General features: G+C 42.6%; 1 protein-coding gene across 1 annotated transcript in view; it reads left to right on the top strand.

Annotated features, from left to right (window-relative positions):
- The first annotated feature begins 2547 nt into the window (after nt 1–2547).
- LOC111145251 (dedicator of cytokinesis protein 10) overlaps nt 2548–22071 on the top strand; it is a 294365-nt gene continuing 274841 nt past the window's right edge. Inside the window, exon 1 of the mRNA XM_022500052.1 lies at nt 2548–2702. Within this exon, the coding sequence (XP_022355760.1) occupies nt 2580–2702 (123 nt within the window). The 5' untranslated portion in view covers nt 2548–2579. The remainder of the gene's footprint in view (nt 2703–22071) is intronic.

The following is a 22071-nucleotide window of genomic DNA, read 5'->3' as shown; positions in this document are numbered from 1 at the left end:
ACCAGCAGAGTCAGAGAGTTCCAAATGAGCAGACCTGCAAGTCCTGTTTCTGCAGCAAAGAATGTGTGTGTCCATACTGTGGCCAGGCGGAGACATTCAGCTCTCCATTTTAGGATAACTAAAACCTACATGACTGTCACAGGCTGAGGAATGACCCAGTGATCACTGTTATCAACATGTCCCGAGTTTAAAGGCCACTTACAGATAACTTCCTTCTAATGTGACCCACGGAACGGACATCATACACTGTATGGACAGAGGAAATAGACACTTGTTCCTCAACTTTATCAAGTCTCACACCCATGCTCCCAGTGACCCCTTGAAGCTAGAGAAAGTAAAATTTGTAGTAATAAAGCACAAGTGATTTTTCTGGTGCTTGATATGGTTGTGGTTGAAGAATGGGTCATGTGGGTTGTTACTCAATGTTTTGGATCAGTGCAGCAGATGCTATATGTAGGACACATTCTGGAGTATTTTTGGTACTATGGCCTTCCTTTCCAGCATACGTTTCTCTCCTTCTTCTGTCCCAGTCCTCAAGCACTCTGAGCTCTGGGATGGCACCAGCCCATCGAGGGCCTCGGGAAAGTCATCCCTAAACCAGTATTTGTCTACCATGAGCCAGGCAGTGTTCTGAAATCAGGGACAAAGACTAGACATCTCTACTTGGAAAGTTTAAGTTTATTTAAAAATACTTGACACATTATCTCTCTAGAAAAAAGGTGCATTTAAGGGGATCAACCCTGTGCACCCTTGTCAGAGAAGGGCTTGGTTTAAGGAGTTACTCCTACAGAGATCTACATTTGTCACCACACAGGCAACCACCTACTTTGCTTACTCTTAAGGGTGACCCCATTCCCATGTTGCCTAGCAATGTGAAAGCATATAATGTAAGACCAGTACTTTGTTATGAAGGGTACTCTAAAACCAACTAATATTTCAGATGGCTCTTCCCCAATCCGATCAAGCCTCTGCCTATCTTGATTTCTAGAATGTGCTGAAATGATGCCCAAACAGTACCTCTGATTAACTGAATCCCAGATAACAGAAAGCCAACTCAAGAACATTTTTTTCATCTTTTAAATTTATTAATTTATTTTTATTTTTTTATTAACATATAATGTATTATTTGCTTCAGGGGTACAGGTCTGTGATTCGTCAGTCTTACACAATTCACAACACTCACCATAGCACATACCCTTCCCAATGTCCATAACCCAGCCACCCTATCCCTCCCCCTCAACACCCCAGCAACCCTCAGGACTCAAGCACATTTATCAGCTGCTCAAGAAGTTTTTATACCCAAGGGCAACACTGTGTTAAAACTACATATTGGCTTTGGAAAAAATGTCAGGGTCACAGATTTATAAAAAGCAGTTAAGAAAAACCTAGAATACTTAGGAGTGGTTGTCCTGGATCTCTCCAGACTAGTATCCTGGGGGTGGGGGGGGGGACAAACTGCTCTTCTCCCCAGCCAACCCCCCAAACCACCCTGGGTGTGACTCAGGAGAATTCTTAGTAGACTTTAATCAGCTCGCTGGAGACAAAGTGCAGACCAAAGGGATGCGTGGTCAGAGCAGGAGCAGAAAAACAACACAAGTGTAAGTCATCCCCGTATCTGACTCCCCCTATCTGGTAAATCCACAAGTTAGTTCTAGTGCCCTCACTCTATCAGATACACACCTCAAGCCTCTTACACCACTTTACCCTGGTTTACTATTCTTTAGCTTTTATTATGTGAAATGTCCTTGTTCACATATTTGAATTCATTTGTTTAACATGGTAATTTGTTGCCTCCCACCCCTAACCCAAAAAATGTACCAGGCCTACACAACCTTAAGGAAGGCCTGGTAAGTTCCCCTCCTTATCCCGGGTTTCCAGAACAATGTGAACTGGTACATGGTGGGCGCTTAATGAATGAATACCGGTAGAGAGCATTTATGACTTTGGAAGCTTAAGAAGACTTATAAAGCCTGGCTCTGGAGATGCAGGAGAGATCCCAAGCACCAGACTCATAATTAGCCTCTGATCTCCTCCTAAGGATGGAAAGACCAACTCAGCTGAGCCCGCGCCCATCCGCCTGCCTAGGAAGGTAGGGGGGTAAACCGGCAAAAGCGGCCAGAGAGCCAGACGTGCGAGGAGCCTCCAAATGGGGGGCGAGAGGCGTGGGTAGGCCCCGCCCGGAGCCCCGAGGCTGCCGCCCCGAGCCCTCCCCTGCGGCCGCCGGTCCCTGGGGCGACAGGGACAGCCCGGGCCGGCCTGCAGGAGCCGCCCCACGCGCGCCCTCCAGCCCCCGCTGCCGAGACGCCGCCGCCGCCAAGCCGGGGCCGCTCGCCGAGTTGGCTGCGCGCGCCCGGGGAGCGCAGAGTTTGCAAAGTCGTCGCGAAGCTTCGGTGGAGGGAAGGGGGTGGGGGAGTGGGGGTGCGCGAGAGAAAAACCCGCCTCTTGCGAGTAGAGCGAGGAAGAGGGGGGGAGAGGCTCCGAGTTCCGCTTCCTGAACGGCGGGTGGGTAGAGAAGGTTGGCGCGGGGAAGGCCGACGGGACGCGCGCTCCGGGCCCCCGCGCGAGTGGCGCGGCAGGCAATGGCCGGCGAGCGGACCCGCAGGTTCACCCGGAGCCTGCTGAGACCCGGGCAGGCGGCCGAGCTCCGGCACAGCGCCGCGTCCGCCGCCGCGGTGGCCGTCAGCAGCCGGCAGCAGCAGCGGGTGAGTGTGGCGCGTTCTCCGCGCCTTCCCGCGCTCCCGGGGCGCCCCGGGCTCCGAGCCCGGCCTCCCGGAGCGCCCAGCGCGTCCCTCCCGCCCCTTCCCGCGTCCCCTCCGCGAGACAGCGCCGCCGACGCTTCCTGTCCAGGGGAGCGCGGGGGGACCGGGGACACTCAGAAGCGCAGAGCGTGGGAGTCGATGTGTGTGGGTTTGGGGGCTGGGGAGGTGGCAGGAATGCCTCGAGAGTCACATCGGCACTAGGTTGTGGGGTGCGAGCGACCCGAAGGGTGGGGGATCCGCGGGAGCGGAGCCGGCGGTCTTCTGCGCTCTCCCTCACCCCTGGCGACTGGTGCGCAGCGAGGAGACGATGTGACCTGAGGTCCTCCGGCTGAAACTGGGAGCCCCGCGTTAACGTTATCGCGGAAATAAATGTCCTTCGCACCACCCTCCGTCCACGCGGTAAAAAACTACAAACCACTCTATGCTCCTCCAGAAAGGGACCAGGGAACTGTTTGGAGGAGACATGGGTCATTAAGTATCCAATGGTTTCTGGTTTTTTTCTAAGATGTTCGCGGGGTTCTCCCGCCAAGATCGCTTTATTGGTTACTTCCTCGTTATAACGCCTTCTAAGTTCTGGGTTATTTCCGCGGGAAATCCCTGGGGGCAGCAGCCAGCCATTCCGTCTGATGCCCAAATCATATCCCTGTGTCTCCAGATGCTCATAAGTTCCAGTAGGTGTCACACTCTGGTGTGTAAGTGTCAGGAGGGGGAAAAAATCAACTCTGGTGGGAATGGGGAGAGAGTGGGAAGAGCGCTACAGTCAGACGTGGGCTCAACAGCCTCACTCTTGGCCTGTCTCTGCTGGACCGGAATCCCACGCTGTGGGTTTCATTTTCCTTATTGCCAGGAAATATCATTAGGAATTAAACGGCTTCTTTTAAGGGTGTCAAAGAAAGTGTTACTCTTGCCAGTCACCCATGAAGAGGGAGCCAAGAGCTGTCCAGAGCCAGTTCCCACAGCCAGGACTTTTCTCTAAAGCCAGAGGTCGGAAAGTTGAACAGAACGGAAGCTAATTGCCTGGCAGAGGGATGAGGCATCAGATGCCCAAAAGGGCGGGGGTGATTGGAGTGTGGCCAGGGTTGGTGGCCAGGGTGCCTTCTCTTTTACTTACCACTGGCTGCGCTCCGCAGTTACCCAGAGGTGATTTCAACTGTTCACCAACCCTGTGCCAAGGGTTGCCGTGGTTGGGATATCAGCATGCACTATTTCGGGGCAGGAAGGATAAACTGTCAGAAAGGACATTGGGGATGGGGGGGGAGGTTCAATTTGAGTAAAAGAGATCATAAGAAAATCTTCAAATATACATAGAAAATAAATTTTACTTTGGAATGATCAGTCGGGTTTGTGGATTTGTTATTCTCTGCCATTTACTTTACAGGAACTTCATTGTGCAGTCGATTTGTTTTATTGAATCTCTGGACTGATCTGTTGGAGAATTGCAGAGATATAAGTAGCATGCATTTGGAATAAACAGCTCTAAATGTTGTTTTTGATTTTTTGTTTTGTTTTTAAGGGGATTCTTCTGAGTTTTGTAGTGCCAGAATTTCCATAAAGAATTTAGATTCTAGATAGGCGCCCATTACTTTCTTTGAATTTATGTCAGGCTTGAGATCCTAGGGTATCTTGTCAAAATGAATAAGCTCAATGTATTCAAAAGAGTCTGGGAGGGGGCAACTCACTGGCAAAGGTGTCCCTCCTCCCTCCCCTCACTTCAGCACCTTGGCCAACACTCCTGAATTAGCTTTTGCCAAGACATTTCACTGGATCTTACACATCTAGTCAGGCAGTTTGGGCAGCGATCTTGGCAGCAAGAAGACACGTGCTTTGAATTTCATTCTATCAGGGAACTCTTTAAGGGAAACAGGAAGGTGATGAGTTCTCTGGGTTGGCACCCACACTCAGTAGGATTCTGTGGGGGCAGAGCATCCCTTTTGAACCTAAAACCTTCTAATTGGACTATGTGTGGAGACTAATCCTAGCTTATGTGATCCAATCCCTTAAGATCCTTTATGTTTGTTGCTTCAGCTCCTCAAATCCTGGTTGTCAAGGGAGAATATTAATAGGATAGGGGAAGAAGATTATGGGTAGCCCACTTCAATACAGTCAAGTAGAATTGTGTATATTGGAGCAAGCTGTCATATACTGAAGAACATTTGAGAGATACTAGAAGGTTCTATGGAGAAAAACTGACTTGCTGCTAGATTCACATGATGCCCTTTCTAAAAACCCTGTTTGGGGGGCCAAAATCCTCCAGAATGTTACAGAGAGATTGTCGTAGGGTTGGAACTCTGCTCTATCCAATAAGAATAGACAAGGTTGTCAGATTAACAAGGTAGTTATGAGTTGCAGACTCTGAGAATGGGATATGTGTGTATATGCACACTCTTACACACATGTACATAGGACAGGAAGGCTTCAAAATGTGTGTGATTTATGGAGAACACAGGGCAAAGAGATGCTGAGTGAGAGCAATTGACTAGGGGCTCAATTTTGAGGGCAGTTACTGAAGTAAGTAGAGCTATAAGCCAGAGCAAACTTGATTTCAGTTTTAACCCAAGGCACTATGGCAGACTCATGTGCAGACAAGACACCTCACCAGGGCCAAACTTATTTTAATCCCTCTTAAGAGGAGGGGATATCCGCATTCCCATGTTCACTGCCACATTTTCACAATAGCCAGGATACAGAAACATACCTTAATGTCTGTAGAGGGATGACTGGATAAAGAAAATGTGGTCTATATCCCAACCTTAAAAAAGAAAGAAATCCCACCATTTGAGACACTGTGGATGAACCTAGAGGATGTTATGCTGAGTGAACAAGTCAGACACAGGAAGATGAATACTGCATGAACTTAATTATATGTGGAATCTAAAATAGTAAATCTCATAGAAGGAAAGAGTAGAATGGGGGTTACAGAAAGGTAGGGAAGTGAGAGGATGAAGAGATGATGGTCAAAGACTACAAAGTTTCACTTAGACAAGATGAAGGATTTCTGGAGATCCAGTGTGCAGCTTAGTTAACAATACTGGGTTGAATACTTGAAAGTTGCTAAGAGGATAGGTTTTTAGTAGTATCTTTTCAACACACACACACACACACAGTGTTAACCATGTAGAGGTGATGATTAAGTTATTTAACTTCATCCTGCTGATCTTTTCACAATGTAAACATGTATCAAAACATCAAGTTGTACTCCTTAAATGTATACAATTTTTATATGTCACCGCATTTCAATGAAGTTCTTAAAAAGGAAAAAATCATAATAATACATAACAGTTATGAACAAAAGCCATATATTTTAAGAAGAGAAATATTTGCTCCTTAGTTATTCTAAAATTTTTCCATGGAAAACAAATGAATCACAATTCATGTCAACGCCCATCTCAAGATCGAGTAGAGTTTAAGTAATTTCCAGACATCCCATTCATGCTCACAAAGCAAGCCTTTTTAGAGCAGAATCTCAATTGAAAAATGATTGGAAACATTTCTTCCATGTCAGTGGGCAAGTTTTATTGAGTGTTTTATTACTTTGGTTGAATATACATATGATGTTGGCCTCAAAGTTGTAATGCCACTAATTAGAAATTCTTTACAGGAAACTATTCTTTTAGAATGTATGAGGTGCTTTTGTATTTTTGTGTGAATTATTTAATTTAGAGAGTTTTCTATAATTCGTGCTATAAATCTAGGATTTGCACACTTTTCTGCATTTATATTCAATAGCATTTCAAAAGAAAAATACTTTTAAAGAAAGTAGAGATGACTTTTCTGTTAACATCACATTAGGGCTGTCACTTTGAGAGATATAGATCTTTATTTATGGAACGTGATGACGTGAGTCAGAGAAATGGAAGACTCTGAGTAATAAATAGTCATCTGGTCAATTTTTGCCTGAAGCCTCTTATATGTTTCCCAGATGGGAACCACTTTATTTATATGTAGTCTTGAATGCATTTATGACATTTACTCTGTTGTTACACAAAAATTCCTCTGTAAGTCATTGTTGCATTGTAACTAACTTTATTAGCTTCTTTTATTTATTTTTATTTATTATTGAAGTAAAATTGACACACAGTGTTATATTCAGTTCAGGTGTGCAATACAGTAATTCTGCCGTTCCACACATTACTCAGTGCTTTCCATGACAAGTGTAGTTACATTTGTCACCATACATAATTACAATACCATTGACTATATTCCCCATACTGTACTTTTCACTTCTGTAACTTATTTCCTTTATCACTGGAAGTTTGTGCCTCTTATTCCCCTTCATCTCTTTCATCCATACAACAACCCAACCACAACCACTCCTCTGGCAACCACCAGTTTGTTCTTTGTATTTAAGAGGCTTTTGTCTTTTTGTTTGCACATTTGTTTTGTTTTTTAAATTCCACATGTAAGAAATCATAAGGTATATTTGTCTTTTTCTGACTTATTTCACTTAGCATAACACCTGCTGGTCTATGGCAAGATTCCTTCCTTCTTTTTATGGCTGAATAATAGTCCACTATACTCACGCACACAGACACACACACACACACACACACACACACACACACACACACCCCACATCTTCTTTATCCATTCGTCTGTGGGTGGTTGCTTGGATTGCTTCCATATCTTGGATATTGTAAATAATGCTTCAGTATACATCAGGGTGCCTCTGTCTCTTTGAATTTGGGTTTTCATTTTCTTTGGGTAAATACCTATAGTGGAATTAATAAATCACATGATATTTCTGTTTATCAATGTCTTTTAAAGAGGAAACGTCCTCCCAGAAGTGATTGTACTTACCCAGTATGGGCATAAGCAGAAAGCATAAAGGGTAAGTGGTTGAGAAAGGACACTATTGACTTCTGTAATCACAAAAATTCCATAACCTCACTTTCCTTTGACATTTTGTAACTTCTTCTGTCCTCCAATGATACTACTTTTGATCTCTGAGGAGCTCTGAATAAGAAGCAGAACCTCTGACAGACCCAAGATCTTTGGTTGAGAAGTAATATCTGTAAACATGTTTACAGGAGCAGAAGGAAGAATTTCCTCTCCTCTCTGAACTTTATGATATGTAAATGGTTAAGAGTAGGAGGGGCTTCAAACACATGAGTGGGAGATACTAGAATTTCCAAAAAGTAGTATGCTAGGAACGAAAGTGAGTGATACATGCAAAAAGTGATACTGAATGGAAAAGAACAGTTATGTCACTGTCCGCAGCTCGGGTTCAAGCAGGATGCGGAGTGAAGGCCTGTTTGTTTGGCACCACAGCATAGTCTGGTTTGGTTTGGTTTGGTTTTGACAGGGTTCTTCATAACAAGGGTGTTTACACTTTAGCAGAAATCATAGTCTCACAGCTTATGTTGATGGTGTTCCTTCATGAGGAAGGTACCCGGCATGGTGAAGAAGTCAACACAAGCTTAGTTTACAACATCAAGGTTGAATGTTACTGATTGTACCAACTACTGTTTTTTCTTACTTTTCAAGCACATTGCAGAAGTGACTTTGAAGATAAACGGTAGCAACAGGGGATCCAGACAACTTCTAGATGGGTCCAAAAAGAAAGTAATGAGTGTGGTTCTTGGCTCTCTTCTCCTTTACAACAATTTTCCTTGAAGCCTCACAAAGAAAAAGAGCGGCAATGCATGTGTTAGGATAAACCATTGAAGGAGAACCCACGAAGTGCCTGGCATGCAGTTCAGTGTGTAATTCTCAGAGCCATCCTGAGGATGTTATTATTGTTACAAAGTACAGAGGAAGCCACTGAGATTCATAGGGTTAAAGACCTCACTTTAGGTTAAGGAACCTCTCTTGCACCCTGAGGAGTAACTAGCAGAGCGTTACCTTCCAGTTCTGTAGTGGCTTTCAGCAGCATCTCTAAATTGGAAAGCACGAGGAGTTGAATTTGCCTGATGTTGCACTCTAATTGTTAGCTCTACCTAAGGAAGAGGAACTCTGTCCTTCCCACTGATAATTCAGAATATCTATCACTGCCCACTCCAGCTTTCCTGTGGGGTTAGAAGCCAAAGCAAAAGCTGTTCCAAGACCCATAATAATGTTAAACCCTGGGGGGGGGGGGCTTGAGTGGCTCAGTCATTAAGCGTCTGTCTTCAGCTTAGGGCATGATCACAGGGTCCAGGGATCAGCCCTGCACTGGGCTGCCTGCTTCGCAGGAAGCCTTCTTCTCCCTCTCTCACTCCCCCTGCTTGTGTTGTCTCTCTCACTGTGCCTCCCTCTGTCAAATAAAGAAATAAAATCTTTTAAAAAAGTAATAATTTTAAACCCTCTTACAGCAACCAGAGTTCAGTTGTTAAGTCCTTCAAATGTAAACTTGCTCAGCCATCCTTATGCTATCAATCTGGCAAAGCCATAAGCATATTGTGAAAGAGGGTGGGGTTATTTCTTCTCAAGTCTACTTCTGTCTAGAACAGCCTGTGTCTCCATCTCGATCACTTCATCCCACTCCAGCCAGTGCCTGAAATTTTCCAGTGCCTCATGTGTCCTTGAGCATGTATTTTCATTTATCTAGGTTGTGTTGTGATTCTTTTTTCATGCACTTTTTTATTCAAAGGAGTGATTCGAAGTGTCTTACAAAGATGCCTATAAGGCAACAATAAAAAACGTAGTGAGTAAAGGGTAAATAGCAATAATAGCAACAACAAAAAAGCAATATTAGGAAAGTTAAACATTGTCAAGAGTAGATTAATGGAGAAGTATTAGTGAATACAACTCATAACCATTAACTCCTTCCTACAGTCTTGCTAAGACTGTTTCCTAGTGGCCAAGTCTAAAAGGAAAACACGATCAGCCATGAGATTAAGAGGTCTGCAATATAAAAGAAAATAATTTGCTCTGTATGTGTTCAGCTTTAACTTATACTGAGACTCAAGAGACAAGACATTTTTTCCTGTGATTTTCATTCAGGGCAATATAGATTCCCACCACTTAGAATGTCCATGGGCTAGCTGCTTTAGAATCACCTGAAAGCTTGTTAAAAATGCAGAATCCCAGTCCCCATGGCAAATCTACTGGAAGAGAACATGTATTTTAACAAGATCCTCTGGTAATTTATATGCATACTACCATTTGAGAAACACAAAAAATAAGCTACAACTATAACCATAATTTTGCAGTATATGGTCAGTCAGACAATTGGGTGAGGGTCCAATACAAGACGGTTTCTTCCATGACTCTTTGAAAGAGTTGCCTGAGGCAAAAATAAAGTTTAGATCACCTAGAAATATATGAAAATGGATTGGTTCCTTGCTGATGACTTTGGAAATTGCCTTGATAGTTTCCGTTATAGTTTCTCCTTCATGCCTCATCTTAACTGTAGTGTAATCTTACACTTCCAGGCTAGCAAAAAATTCCATAATGTATATAAAATAGGCACAATCTGAATCTGAAAAAGTCCTGACCTGGGTTACAGCCCTAAAGACCAGCTCCAGGGTGCGGCTGGTGTTACTCTGCTTACCAGAGAATTTTTATTTTTATTTTTTTTAAACATATAATATATATTTTTTTAATTTTATTTTTTATAAACATATTTTTATCCCCAGGGGTACAGGTCTGTGAATCGCCAGGTTTACACATTTCACAGCACTCACCATAGCACATACCCTCCCCAATGTCCATAACCCCACCACCCCTCTCCCAACCCCCCTCCCCCCATCAACCAGAGAATTTTAAAGCAGGAAAACTAACACTCATGAAGGACACTCAATAATGACTTTTTGTTGTTGCTTTATAAGACTTATGTTGCTATCTTTGAAACTGTTAGTGATTTGAAAATAATTGGTTATACCAGGAAATCTGATTGCTATAATCAGAAAATCATGAAAGGTTTCTCTCTCTCTCTCTCTCTCTTTCTCTCTTTTTTTTCTCTTCTAGTCACTGAGTCTCAGAGAAACGTGATGTCTCTCCTTCACATAGGAATGTTCTCAGGATGGAATTCTCTGGAGTTAAGGTCTAGATTTCCCCACATGTTGTGACATGGTCCAGGATCCCTTTGACTGGCTGTCCTTCAGCCTGTTTTGGGGTACTCTGTCCTCTCTTCCACTGTCCATGAACACTTTGAGCAATCTGGCCAGTTTGGGAGTTGGTGCAGGGAACCTCAGAGCGTGTGAGTCTGGAGAGCAGAATTCCAACCCTGGCCCTTTACCGGGTCATGCCTCCTTTTGCAATCTCCTGTTTTCTCATCTATGAAATTAGAAGATTACACAATTGAGTCCTTCTGTTGGCCATTCCTTAGCCCTAGAGTTCTCATGGCTTCTCCTTCTCCTCTCTTGGGTTCTCAGATGTCCCCTTCTCAGAGGGATCTTCCTGGGTCACCAAGTGGAAGCCGGTGTTCCTCAGCCTTCCCTCCACTGCAACCTTCTGTGTTCCATTCATTTTCCTCGTGGCTCCAACCACCACCTGAAGTAGATCTTTTTACTTATTTAATTTCTTGTTTCTCTTTCCCAAACTTCCTCCTTTCAAATATATATGCCATTGAGAAAAGTAAAGGTGTCTGTTTCACTACTTTTATACTTTATTTACTATATGAAAGTGGAGGGGGGAGTCTCCCTTTTCACTGCAAATGAGGTGCTAAAAACAGCATCAGGAGAGTGGGCTGGTTGTGCACCAGTGAGTGATGGTAATGGAATTATGACTTGCAAATGGCCAGTTTGTCCGTGTCTGCTAATCATGTTCCTTGAGTCATCTTCTTCACAGTGTACTCAGAAAGAGAGTGAGCGTGTCCTATGTGCCAGGGACTTGACTCATACAATCTCTTTTAATCCTCATGACAAGTGCACAATAAAGGATTTTTATTCCTATTCTAGAGACGTGGTGGGAGATGCGTTAAGGTCGGGCTTGCCCCAGATCCAATGACTAGTCATGGATGGATCCCGGAGTCACAGGCAGGTAGCTCAGTTCCAGAGCTGGTGTTCTCCACAGCTGCTCTGTCCTGCAGACCAGTTGCCACAGGCAGGCAGGCCTCGTTACACATGCAGTCAGCATCCAAGCGAGAGAGAGCAAGGGCAGAAAAGGAAACCCCAGAGAACTTGCCACAGGAAGAGGTTTTGAAAAGGAGCTTCTTAACAAGAGAAGACCTGTGGCTACTTCTGCTCTGCTCAGCCATTCCTTATCCATGACATCTCAGAATGCAGGATACCAGGAGAGACTCCTGCTTTGGACACTGTATCCGCGCTCAGTCGTTTCCCTAGGAATGACCAGCACACAGTGGGTTAAGCTTTGCAAACAAAGCCTCCTTCAACTCTGAAAGGGGCATCATTTGATTCTTCTCTATAGAAATCCATTTCTGGCACGATAAGCATGGAATAATTGGGTTGCAGCATTACATCTGCTACATTGTCTTCTGTAGTCTTGATTTTGATGCTCATGTTTACAAATGAGAAGAGTTTTTTCCACTAAAGTGAGATTTGTTTGCTCTTATCTTTTACTGCAACATCAGTCAGCTGGAAAGAAATGCTTGTGCTTGCTGGACGCGACATGTTGACCTACATTAAATGATGTAGAAATGATAAAATTTAATGAATGTGACTGAGTTAGTGGCAATACAGAAAAATACTTGCTTTTGAAAATGTTAATATTTTGCAATTAGATTGAAGTGGAAACGCCTCTGAGACTAGAAGAATTAATGGACCCAAATTAGGCAAAGTTCCTTTAATTGTGCTGCTAAATGTGAAAATAGTCAGTTTTTCTAATTCAATTTCAACATACCACCTCTCCTGACATGGAATTGGGGAAGCTTGGCAACTCTTTAAGCTAAAGACCAAAATGGCACAGAGTTTAACAATAGGATCTGGAGGGTGGTCTGTTTAAAAAGATGACACCATTTATGATGGCACAATGAGCTTTTCTTTATATAATTATTCTAGCAATTACCAATTTAAGTGACTAATTAAGTTTGTCAAAATAGCCAATGGCTTTGGACTTTCAAATCGCACATTCTATATAAAGAACACAGGCGTGAACATTTGATGTGGCAAACAAGCAAACAAAAAACTTAAAATTTGCTACTCAGTGAAATGTGATAATTAAATTATTTTTGAACATCCATTATTTATTCAGTTAGCTCTAGAAGTCCTTTCGTCACTGTTCTTTAGAACGAGAAAATGGAAATTGTTTACAGCTGAGTAACTTTCATAAAAATTAAGAGTGATATGAAAGCTCAGTGACTTTTTTGAAGAAGAAAATTCAAATATGGATTTCTAATATTTAAAGTTATTTATGTTTATTCTTTTACATTATTTATTTACAAATCAGACATTTAAGGGTGGCTCAGTCGGTTAAGCATCCGACTCTTGATCTCAGTGCAGGTCGTGATCTCAGGGTCGTGGGATTGAGCCCCGCGTTGGGCTCTGTGCTCCACATGGAGTCAGCTTGAGAGTCTCTCTCCCCTGCCCTTCTCCCTACTCTCGATTTCTCTCTCAAACACATAAATCTTTAAGAAAATAAAAATAAAAATCTGACATTTATTCAAAAGAGAATTTATTTTCCAAATGAAAAGTATTCCCATTTGCTTTAAAGCATATCTATATACATAACCATAAGGTCTCTCTATATGTGAAAATGCTAATAATAAAATTTATTGGCATATTGATATAGACAGAGAGGTTCTTTCAGGACCTTTCTGAGTGCTAACGTGAAAGGTTCATTTATCAATTTCAATTTTTGAAGTCAAAACCATTATGTGGCTGCTATCCAATCAATTTGAAAAAAAAAAGTATCTTTTTGTTATTAGGAAGCAATGGCTTCTAGGCTGTGTAAACTTGACCAAGGCTTTATGCTTCTCTGGGTTTCAGTTTCCATGTCTTTATTTAAAACAAGAAGGTTGGACACTGAGACCTTTAAAGATGTTTTAGTCTTAAAAATCTAGGGAGTTCTCCTTTTAAAGTTTTTCATACAGGATTAAAATATACTTTTTTTCATCTTAATAACATCATTATTGATTAAGATATCTGATTTTAGCAACTGGAGGAACAGGCTCAAATAGGCTACAAGCAAATTTGTTTTTCAGTGATGAAAATGGTAGAACCTGGCTATTGGAGGATGTAATGGATGAAGTGGCCGTTCATATACCCAAAGGACCGGCCAAGGGGGATGAGAATTGGCAAAAGAACAGTCAGCAGTGACAAAGGTGTGTGAGGCAGTTTCTTCCAACCTGGGGAGGGGGGACTCCAGTGCAAGGTTGCAGTCTCATTTCCCTCTTTGCCTTCCTGCTGAGAATAGAAAGACCCATCTGCGTTAAGAGAGGGAGCTTTCCAGTTCTAGCACCCTGGTCTTTGGCTTACAGGCCTGGCCAACCTCCTCCCAGCCCCCACATGTACAGAATATAGGTGAGTGGTAGGGAGAGTTTGAACTCTCCCCCAAGCTTCACACCTCTCTGCCATCAAAAAAGCAAGAACTCTCTTGCTAGTTCTTTCTCTGTTTTTTGTTTTTTGTTTTTTATCTCTGCCTCTATCACTGCCTTCTTACACCTGAGAAAGGTAGCATTGTCTGTCTCTGCCCTAGTATGATTTCATAGGCATTAGAAAGACAGCAGAGTCTTCTTTCCCAGATTGTTCACCCAGAAGCCTGATCCAAAACAAGGTCTAGGGTATTTCATTGAGCAGTTGGAGATCAACCTTAAATACACGAGATCACCATTGACTTAAATTCAGGCCAAAGGGAAAATCCATTCCTTGGCAGGTGTACCTTGGAAAAGGCCTGGATCCCTTGGGACAAAAGGGCGTAGAAATGGGAGACTAGTGGTCTCATCACTAACCACAAACTAGTGATTTTATCACTTTATTGGTAGCTAGTCTGATCTCTCACACGGTTAACCACGGCTTACATGACCCTGGTCCCTGTTGCCTCTCCTGGCCCAGGAGGACCTAGTGTGGTCTGCAACTTTCCAATACCCAAGAGGCCTTCAAGAATAGGCAGTGTGATTACTGTTTCCATGTTCCTGGGACAGCAAAATGTCTGGCACATAGTAGATGTTAACTAAATGCTTATGAAGTGTAAGAAGGCATGCCCCCTTGGACACGCAGAAGTACAGGTTGGGTATGCAAAAGGAAATCTAAGTGCCTGGTTTGCAGTAAAGAAGGTCCTGGGTCCTTTAGAGAAGAAACACTTAGGCGATTGAGTATCAGCATATAGTAGCTGTTCCATGGGCATAAATTGAATTGAAGTAAATTGAATGGAATCAAATTTAAGATTCCCAAAAAAGGCTATTCAAAGACACCCCCCCCCCAAAAAAGTTAAGTATTGTTTGGCATGAATGTGTACTCTTGAATAAATAAGATTCAGCTGAGCAGGTGTTATCATTGTTCCAATGCCAGCTCCTTCCCTTGTGGGCACCTCGCTGGCACACACAGGCCTCTCTGTTTGGCCAGCGACCCTGTGAGCAGTCACAAGTCTGGGGCAGAATGCAGCTCTGCTCTGGGTGCAGAAAAGGATAGATTAAAATTCAGGAAGCGTGGGCGACAGAATTTTGACAGCAGTCCGTTTGCAGTCCCATGATAAACAGTGGTTTATATTTTCAAGAAACCCTTCCTATACCACCGATGCTATATGATCTTATCAGTGAATGTTCATGCTATTTTAGTTCTTAAAAACTCTGCTTTTTCCTTTAGGTCAGGGAGCTTTCCTGGCACTGTATTAGGATACCTTAATAACATGCTCCATGGGTTTTTTTTAATTCCAATTTTCACTTAATAGTCTCTTTTTACATATGTACTTTTTAAACTCACATGCTTTTATTAAATTAGTAACTCAAAACCTAGAAAATAATGAAGAAAAAAGCTCATGGTAACAACTAGTAACAACTTTTGGTGTGTTTATTTGGAGCATTTTTCTGTTGACAGAAGTATTCTTTGACACACATTTAAGCTAGTACTGAACATTTAAATGTTTAATGGGCATTAAGTGATTCAAGCTCAATTTTGTCCTGAGGATTCTTTCTTCTGGAACTCATGTCTACCAATCTCACATGAAATCCATGTTCCGAGTGAGGGAAGAGAACTGGTACTACATTTCTTGGCATCCTACAGCTATAAACATTTAGAACTGAAGGATAAGTTAGTCTAAAGCAGAAAAGAAAACTGAATCACAGAGAGGTTTCAGTGGATGTGGTCGGGGTCACAGAGCAAGGCCACGGATGATCTCAAACCTACTGACTTTTGTCCTTCAGGTCATTGTACCATCTGCAGCCATCAGTAGAATTTATTACCCTTAGATGAAAGTCCAGAATTTTGCTTATATCTCCACTGGCCTCTCCAGTAAAAATGATTAAGCCTTCGACCCAAATAGAGCACTGCTTGCAGAAAACTTTATATAGTACACGTGTGGTTTACTTCTTAAGCGTACGAGGTCAGTATTACCTGTTGCTTGTCGAGACTCTGTGATTTACATTTGGCTGCAGATTGAAACTGTGTGCCTCTGGTATGTGAGTGTCGGGAAGGGTGCAGCTGTGTCCTTGGGGTTGTGTAATTCCTGTGAGCTGGCACGATGACTTTTGTTGCTGCCTCCAGTGACCTGAATGATGGTATGTGATCTCTGGTGTCCTAAAAAGTGATCAGAACTTGACTCAGTCTGGGTCTCTGTGACTTTGTAGAGATACAAACACGGTCACTGGATTTCCATGGCTGCCATAACAAGGTTACCACATATTTCACACAGATGTATTACTTTACCATAGTGCAGGTGAGAGGTCTGGTAAGGTTCTCACTAGACTAAAATCAAGGTATTGGCAGGGCTTTATCCCCTTTTTGCAGGCTCAAGGAGGAAAATCTGATGCTTGTTCACTTGGGTTGTTGGCTGAATTCAGTTCCTTGCAACTGTAGGGCCAAAGCTCTGGTTTCCTTGCTGGATGTAAACCGAGGGCCATTTTCAGCCTGTAGAGGTCACCACATTCCTTGTTCACGGCCCCTTCCATCTATCTCCAAGGCCAACAGTGGTGGGTCAAGTTCTTCATGGGTTGCATCTGTCTACCTTTCTCTTCTGCTGTTAAGGACTCATGTGACTAGATTGAGCTACTTGGATAATCCAAGATAATCTCCCCATCTTGGTGTCTTTCACCTTAATATCAGTGGCAAAGTCCCCTTTTCCATGAGAGTTGACATATTCCCAAATTCTGAGGATTACAATGTGAGCATCTCGGAGGAGTCTACCAAAAACGCACCCGGGAGTATTATTAAAAGGAGCAAATCCTCCCCACGTACTCTTTTATGATTCTACTATGAAGTGGAGGAAACAGTCTATTGTAGGAGATCAGAATTGAGTTCCAAAATGTTTTCTATTTCTGTGAACTTGATCAAGCTAAAAAACCTTAGTTTTTCTCCTTGTAAAGTAAGGATACATATAGTTTTCATGAGGATTAAATGATAACACATGTATAAATTCCGTAAGCTACATTCATGTTCATTGTCATAGGTGCCACCCGTCTAAGGAGAACATTACACATCGGCTTCTGTGCCCTGGTTCCTAGGAATGGGCATCACTGTAACTCAGCAGACAAGAGACTATCACCAGATATGACTGTAATGGGGTCTGCTCTGGGCATTCAGGGGAATCTGAACTCTGTCTGAAACCTGCTCCATCTCTGCCCAAGCCTCATTATTATGAGAGTAGCTTGATCTGTAGGCAATCTCAAGCCTAGCGGACCCTGAACTTCCTTCTCCATATTCTGTCTGGTATCATGTACTGAGAAGCCTGGTAGGTGAGACTACATACTCTGCAGGTCAGAGCCAAACAAGCGTCTACAATTTGGGTACATTGGCTTAATGATTATGACTCAGAAAGATAGGCTGAAACTATCCTTTATCTTTTATCATTTAACCTAATAGTTAAATGAGTCATTTAACACATGCAATTTTATTCAAAATGGCATCTTTGATTCACTAATAAGGAGAGATTCAAACTCAGTACATGCTTTGGTCGCAGAGAATGGATCAAGTGTTCCTTAATATATTGTCAGTTCTTGAGATATCTTAAAGGAGAAGGGACCACTTACTGTTGGGGTTCACCAGGGATCTAGCCTTAGACTTTCTTCTCTCTGTGTTTCCTGAAGAACCTCCCTACAGGATTCATCTACTCACACAGGTTCAGCTCTCACCTGTGCACAGAAACTCCCAGTTCCATCTCCACCTTGTACTCTGCACCTGAGCTCTGCCCCTGAGCTCTGCCCCTTCCTGGCTCAGCAGCCCCTCGGTGACTTCAAACTCAACATTTCCTTGCCTCATAAATCTGTTTTTCTTTTGTCCTGAGTTTCATATCTTAGTTGATCCAGTTAATCTCACACCAAAACCGTACTGAATCCTGCCCCCTCCCTACTACCTCACATCTGATCATACTCCCTGTGCTGGCAGTGCTACCTCCTGAATCATTCAAATATCTCCCTGACTGCAGTGATCTAGGTTAGTCATTCATGATTTCTTTCCCAAGTTGTCTTTGGGCAATATCTTTGAGGGTTTTATTCCAGACTTTTAACTAGTCTCTGATCTACTCACACTAGCTGTAATCCACCTTCCACACTTTGCCTCTATTAACTTGTGAGCACGCAGCTTGGATGTGATTCATTTCTTCCGAATGCTGATAGTGCGCATGATTACTGCCCCCAGGGATCAGATCTCACCTGGTTCCAACCTACCTTTCCAGCCTCGATTTTTATTAGATTCTATCTTCAACTTCTCCCGCACTAAGTCTGCTCAAGGTTCTGGACATTTCCCACGTAAGCCATGCATGTTACCAGATGCTCACAGCACGCTGCCTCTCTTTCTTGTCTTGTTCAATTCCTGTTGCCTTCCAGATCCAACTCATTTCTTCCTTCACCTCTTACCCTCTCCTGAGGCCACTGACAGATAGTCCCTTCCTCTTACACATTTCCATAGCACTTCTTGACCATGTTGATTATTTTTTGTTGTAATTATTTAGTTCTTGTCTCACCTCATCAGACAGTTACAGCATTTTATTATAATATAATAAATTACTCTTGGTTGGATGGATGAGAGATGCATGTGCATTTTTATAGTTCTTTGACGTGTACTTACCACTCCATGTCATTTTCGAAAGGGAAATGCCTGGCAGATATTGTATGCAAGAGGAGAATATGGCATTATCTTTCTCTTCCTTTCATAGATGCCTAAATATTACTTAGCTTTGGAAATAATAGCCCAGCATTCAGATCCAGTGCTTTCGAGAAAATGGAACAGGTTCAGAGATTTTTTTTTTAAAGGACCCATTTTAATTATTGCCTTTCAATGACGTGATGTGACTCTAAGGTAACATTGCATTTCAATTTGATTTCTCTATATTTTAAAGTGCACACCCTACCATTGTTCACTGGAATTTTTAGCTCCTGAACATTTCTACTGGTTCTAAACATTTTTCCTAGTTACACAATACATTGTACATTAAATTTTTATGAATTATCCAGTTGCTGGAAGAAATACAGAGACATTAAATTGCACCATTGCTAACATGGAAAATCTTTGATTTAATAGCTCCAAACCCCAGCATCCTCTTCCTGCTCACAGGTCACTTTTGAGCACCTGGCATGCAACATGCACCTGTGAGCCGTAGGCTTTTGTGTTATTCTTCCCCAGCCCAGAAAGCTCTTTTCACCATTCTTCCTCAGCTGCTCACTCCCTCAGCTCCTCACTCATCATTTCTTCAAGGAATCCTTCCCTGATCACCTACCAGACTGTGGTCACTCTGCTTCTCTTCATCCCAAGCTCCTCCGTCCCTGTAGGGAACCCCTGCACACTGTGTGCTTATCAGTTCCCTGCTTTGCTTTACCTTTTACTTTCTTTATTTTGAAGAACATTCAGATTTACAAAAAGAGTTTGTAAATATATTTTTAGTGTAAAACAATATAAAGAATCTCATATACCCTTCCCCCAGCTCCCTTGAATATTACCATTTTATCACAATTAAAATTAATCATTTCTCACCATTCTTTCTGTCTCATTTTCTCTCTCTTATTCTCTCTCTCTAACACAAACACACATACTATTGTTTTTCTGAAACATTTGAGAAAAATTGCGTACATACTGCCCTTTTAGCTCAAAGTAGTTCAGGTATATTTTCTGAAAGCAGTTCTCTTGCATACCTATAATATAATGATTGAAATCAAGACATTGACATTGACACAGTAATAATATCTGATTCATAAACCTAACTTAGATTTTGCCAATTGACCTACTATGTTTTTTTCCTGGTCCAGGATCCAAGGATTACACTGCATTTAGATGTCATACCCCTTTGGTCTTCTTTGACCTAGAACAGTTTTTCAGGCTTTCTGTGTCTTTCTTGAACTTGACCTTTTGAAAAATGCAGGCCCCTTGCTTTGTAGAATGACCCTCAGTCTGGTTTTAGACGGACGCGTTTTCTTGATGACACTCCAGCTACGCTGTTTGGGGCACATATCCTCAGTGCAACCTGTTGGTGTATCCTCAGTGCAACCTGTTGGGAGGACATGATGTCAGTTTGTCCCACTACTGGTCACTTAGTTACGATGGTGTCTGCCAGGTTGATCTTCTATAAAGTTACTAGGTTCCTGTCTTAGTCAGCAGGCACTGCTAGAACAAAATACCACAGGCCAGGTAGCTTAAATAAACATTCACATCTTTTAGTTATGGAAGCTGAAAGTCCAAAAGGAAGGTGTACACAGGTCCAGGGTCTGGTGAGGACCTCTTATTCTTTGACAGAGGGACATCTTGGTATATGCTCACAGAACATAAAGCAGAGAGAGAACCAAGCTCTGCCATCCCTTATAATGACATTAACCCCATTTGTGAGGGCTCTACCTTCATTATCTACTTACTTCCCAAAGGCCCCATCTCCAAATACCAACACATTGATGGATTTGGGGTTCAACAAATGAATCTGTGGGACACAAGTGTTCCATCCTCTGGAACTAACCAGTTCCCTCTGCAACTAACCAGTAACTTGTGGGGATATCCTCTGAGACTCCCCTGCTTCTTCTCAGAATTTGCCACTAATTTTAGCGTCTGGAGATACTTTCCTGAAACAGCTAATGCAGTGGCTGGACTTTTAGGTTTTTTCCACTGTGTTCTGTTTCCTTATTGGCTCTTACAAATCCAAGTGGAGAGGATTCTGGAGGACTTGCCTTCCTACAACTTCAGAGATGCTACCAGACTTTCCCAAAACACTGTGCCCTGTTCCTCAGTCACGCATGCTTCCTTGATACTACACTTATTTTCAGACTTTTTCATTTCTGTTGGTTTTCTGGGTGTAAGATAGCAACATCGTATTGCTGTTTTCAGCGGCATTTCCCATTTTGAAAGTAGAGCATCTTTTTATATGTTTACGAGCTATTTTTGTTTCCCTTTCACACTGACAATTTAGCATACATTTAGGAGATTTGAGGTCCTGTCAGCAAGGGTTTCAAAAATTAATGGTAGGATGATGATTAGAAGGGTTTTTTGTAGAAGGAACTTTGTTGAATTTATTTAAGTTGCATTTTGAAGTTTCGCCAGCATTTTCTTAGCACCACATTGGTAATTAGGAACAGCGCCGTCCCATCATCCAGCTTCTGGCCTTCTTTACTCACTACGTGAGTGTCCTGTGGAATATCCTCATAATGAGATTCACAACAATCCATGCAAGCAGGTGTCTCCACATAGGAAAATGCCATGTATTTGAACTTTGCCCAAATCCAGGCACAAAAGGGTTATTTGGGCCACAGAATGTTCTGGCCCAAAGCACTCTTTGTGTAAGTGTTTCATTTAAATCAAACTGAATTATACAGCATAAAAATGTCTAGTTCATTCCATTTGAGTCGTGGTAAACACCCAGAGTGGAAGGCAGAGAGAAATTTCAAAGTCTCTCTTTTTCTAGGCACAAATTCTCATGGCAGCATGTAAGTTTTTAGATGATTCTTTTTGATTTTAGGTTAACAGCTACAGTCTACACTTGTAGGAAGCTACATGGTTGGGCAAATGAGTTTGACATAGAAGAATAACTCATTTTTACTGCCACAGGGTTGCTACCGCTCAGGGTTGTGACTCGAAACTGGGTGTGGGAATGCAATTGCAGGGATTCTGGTGGGCAAGTGTAAACCATCAAGGATTTATCAACAGACACCTAGAGAAGCGGAGCAGGCAGCTCAGTGTGATCCATCAGGAGAGACAGGTGAGGCATGGCCAGGTGGCTTGCTCAAGGTGAACTTCTGACTGACTCAAGTGTCCCGAAGGAGCTGCATGGGCTTTGTTATACTGACATGACTGTTTATCTTGAGGAGCGGCTTTAAGAAGACTGAAGAACACACACACTCAAGTTTGTTTGTGTTGGAGGAGAGCTTGGA

Source organism: Enhydra lutris, unplaced genomic scaffold (assembly GCF_002288905.1).
Source record: "Enhydra lutris kenyoni isolate GAN:26980312 unplaced genomic scaffold, ASM228890v2 scaffoldscaffold1, whole genome shotgun sequence".
NCBI lineage: Eukaryota > Metazoa > Chordata > Mammalia > Carnivora > Mustelidae > Enhydra > Enhydra lutris.
The sequence above is the reverse complement of the archived record's forward strand: the minus strand, read 5'-3'. Positions and strand labels throughout refer to the sequence as shown.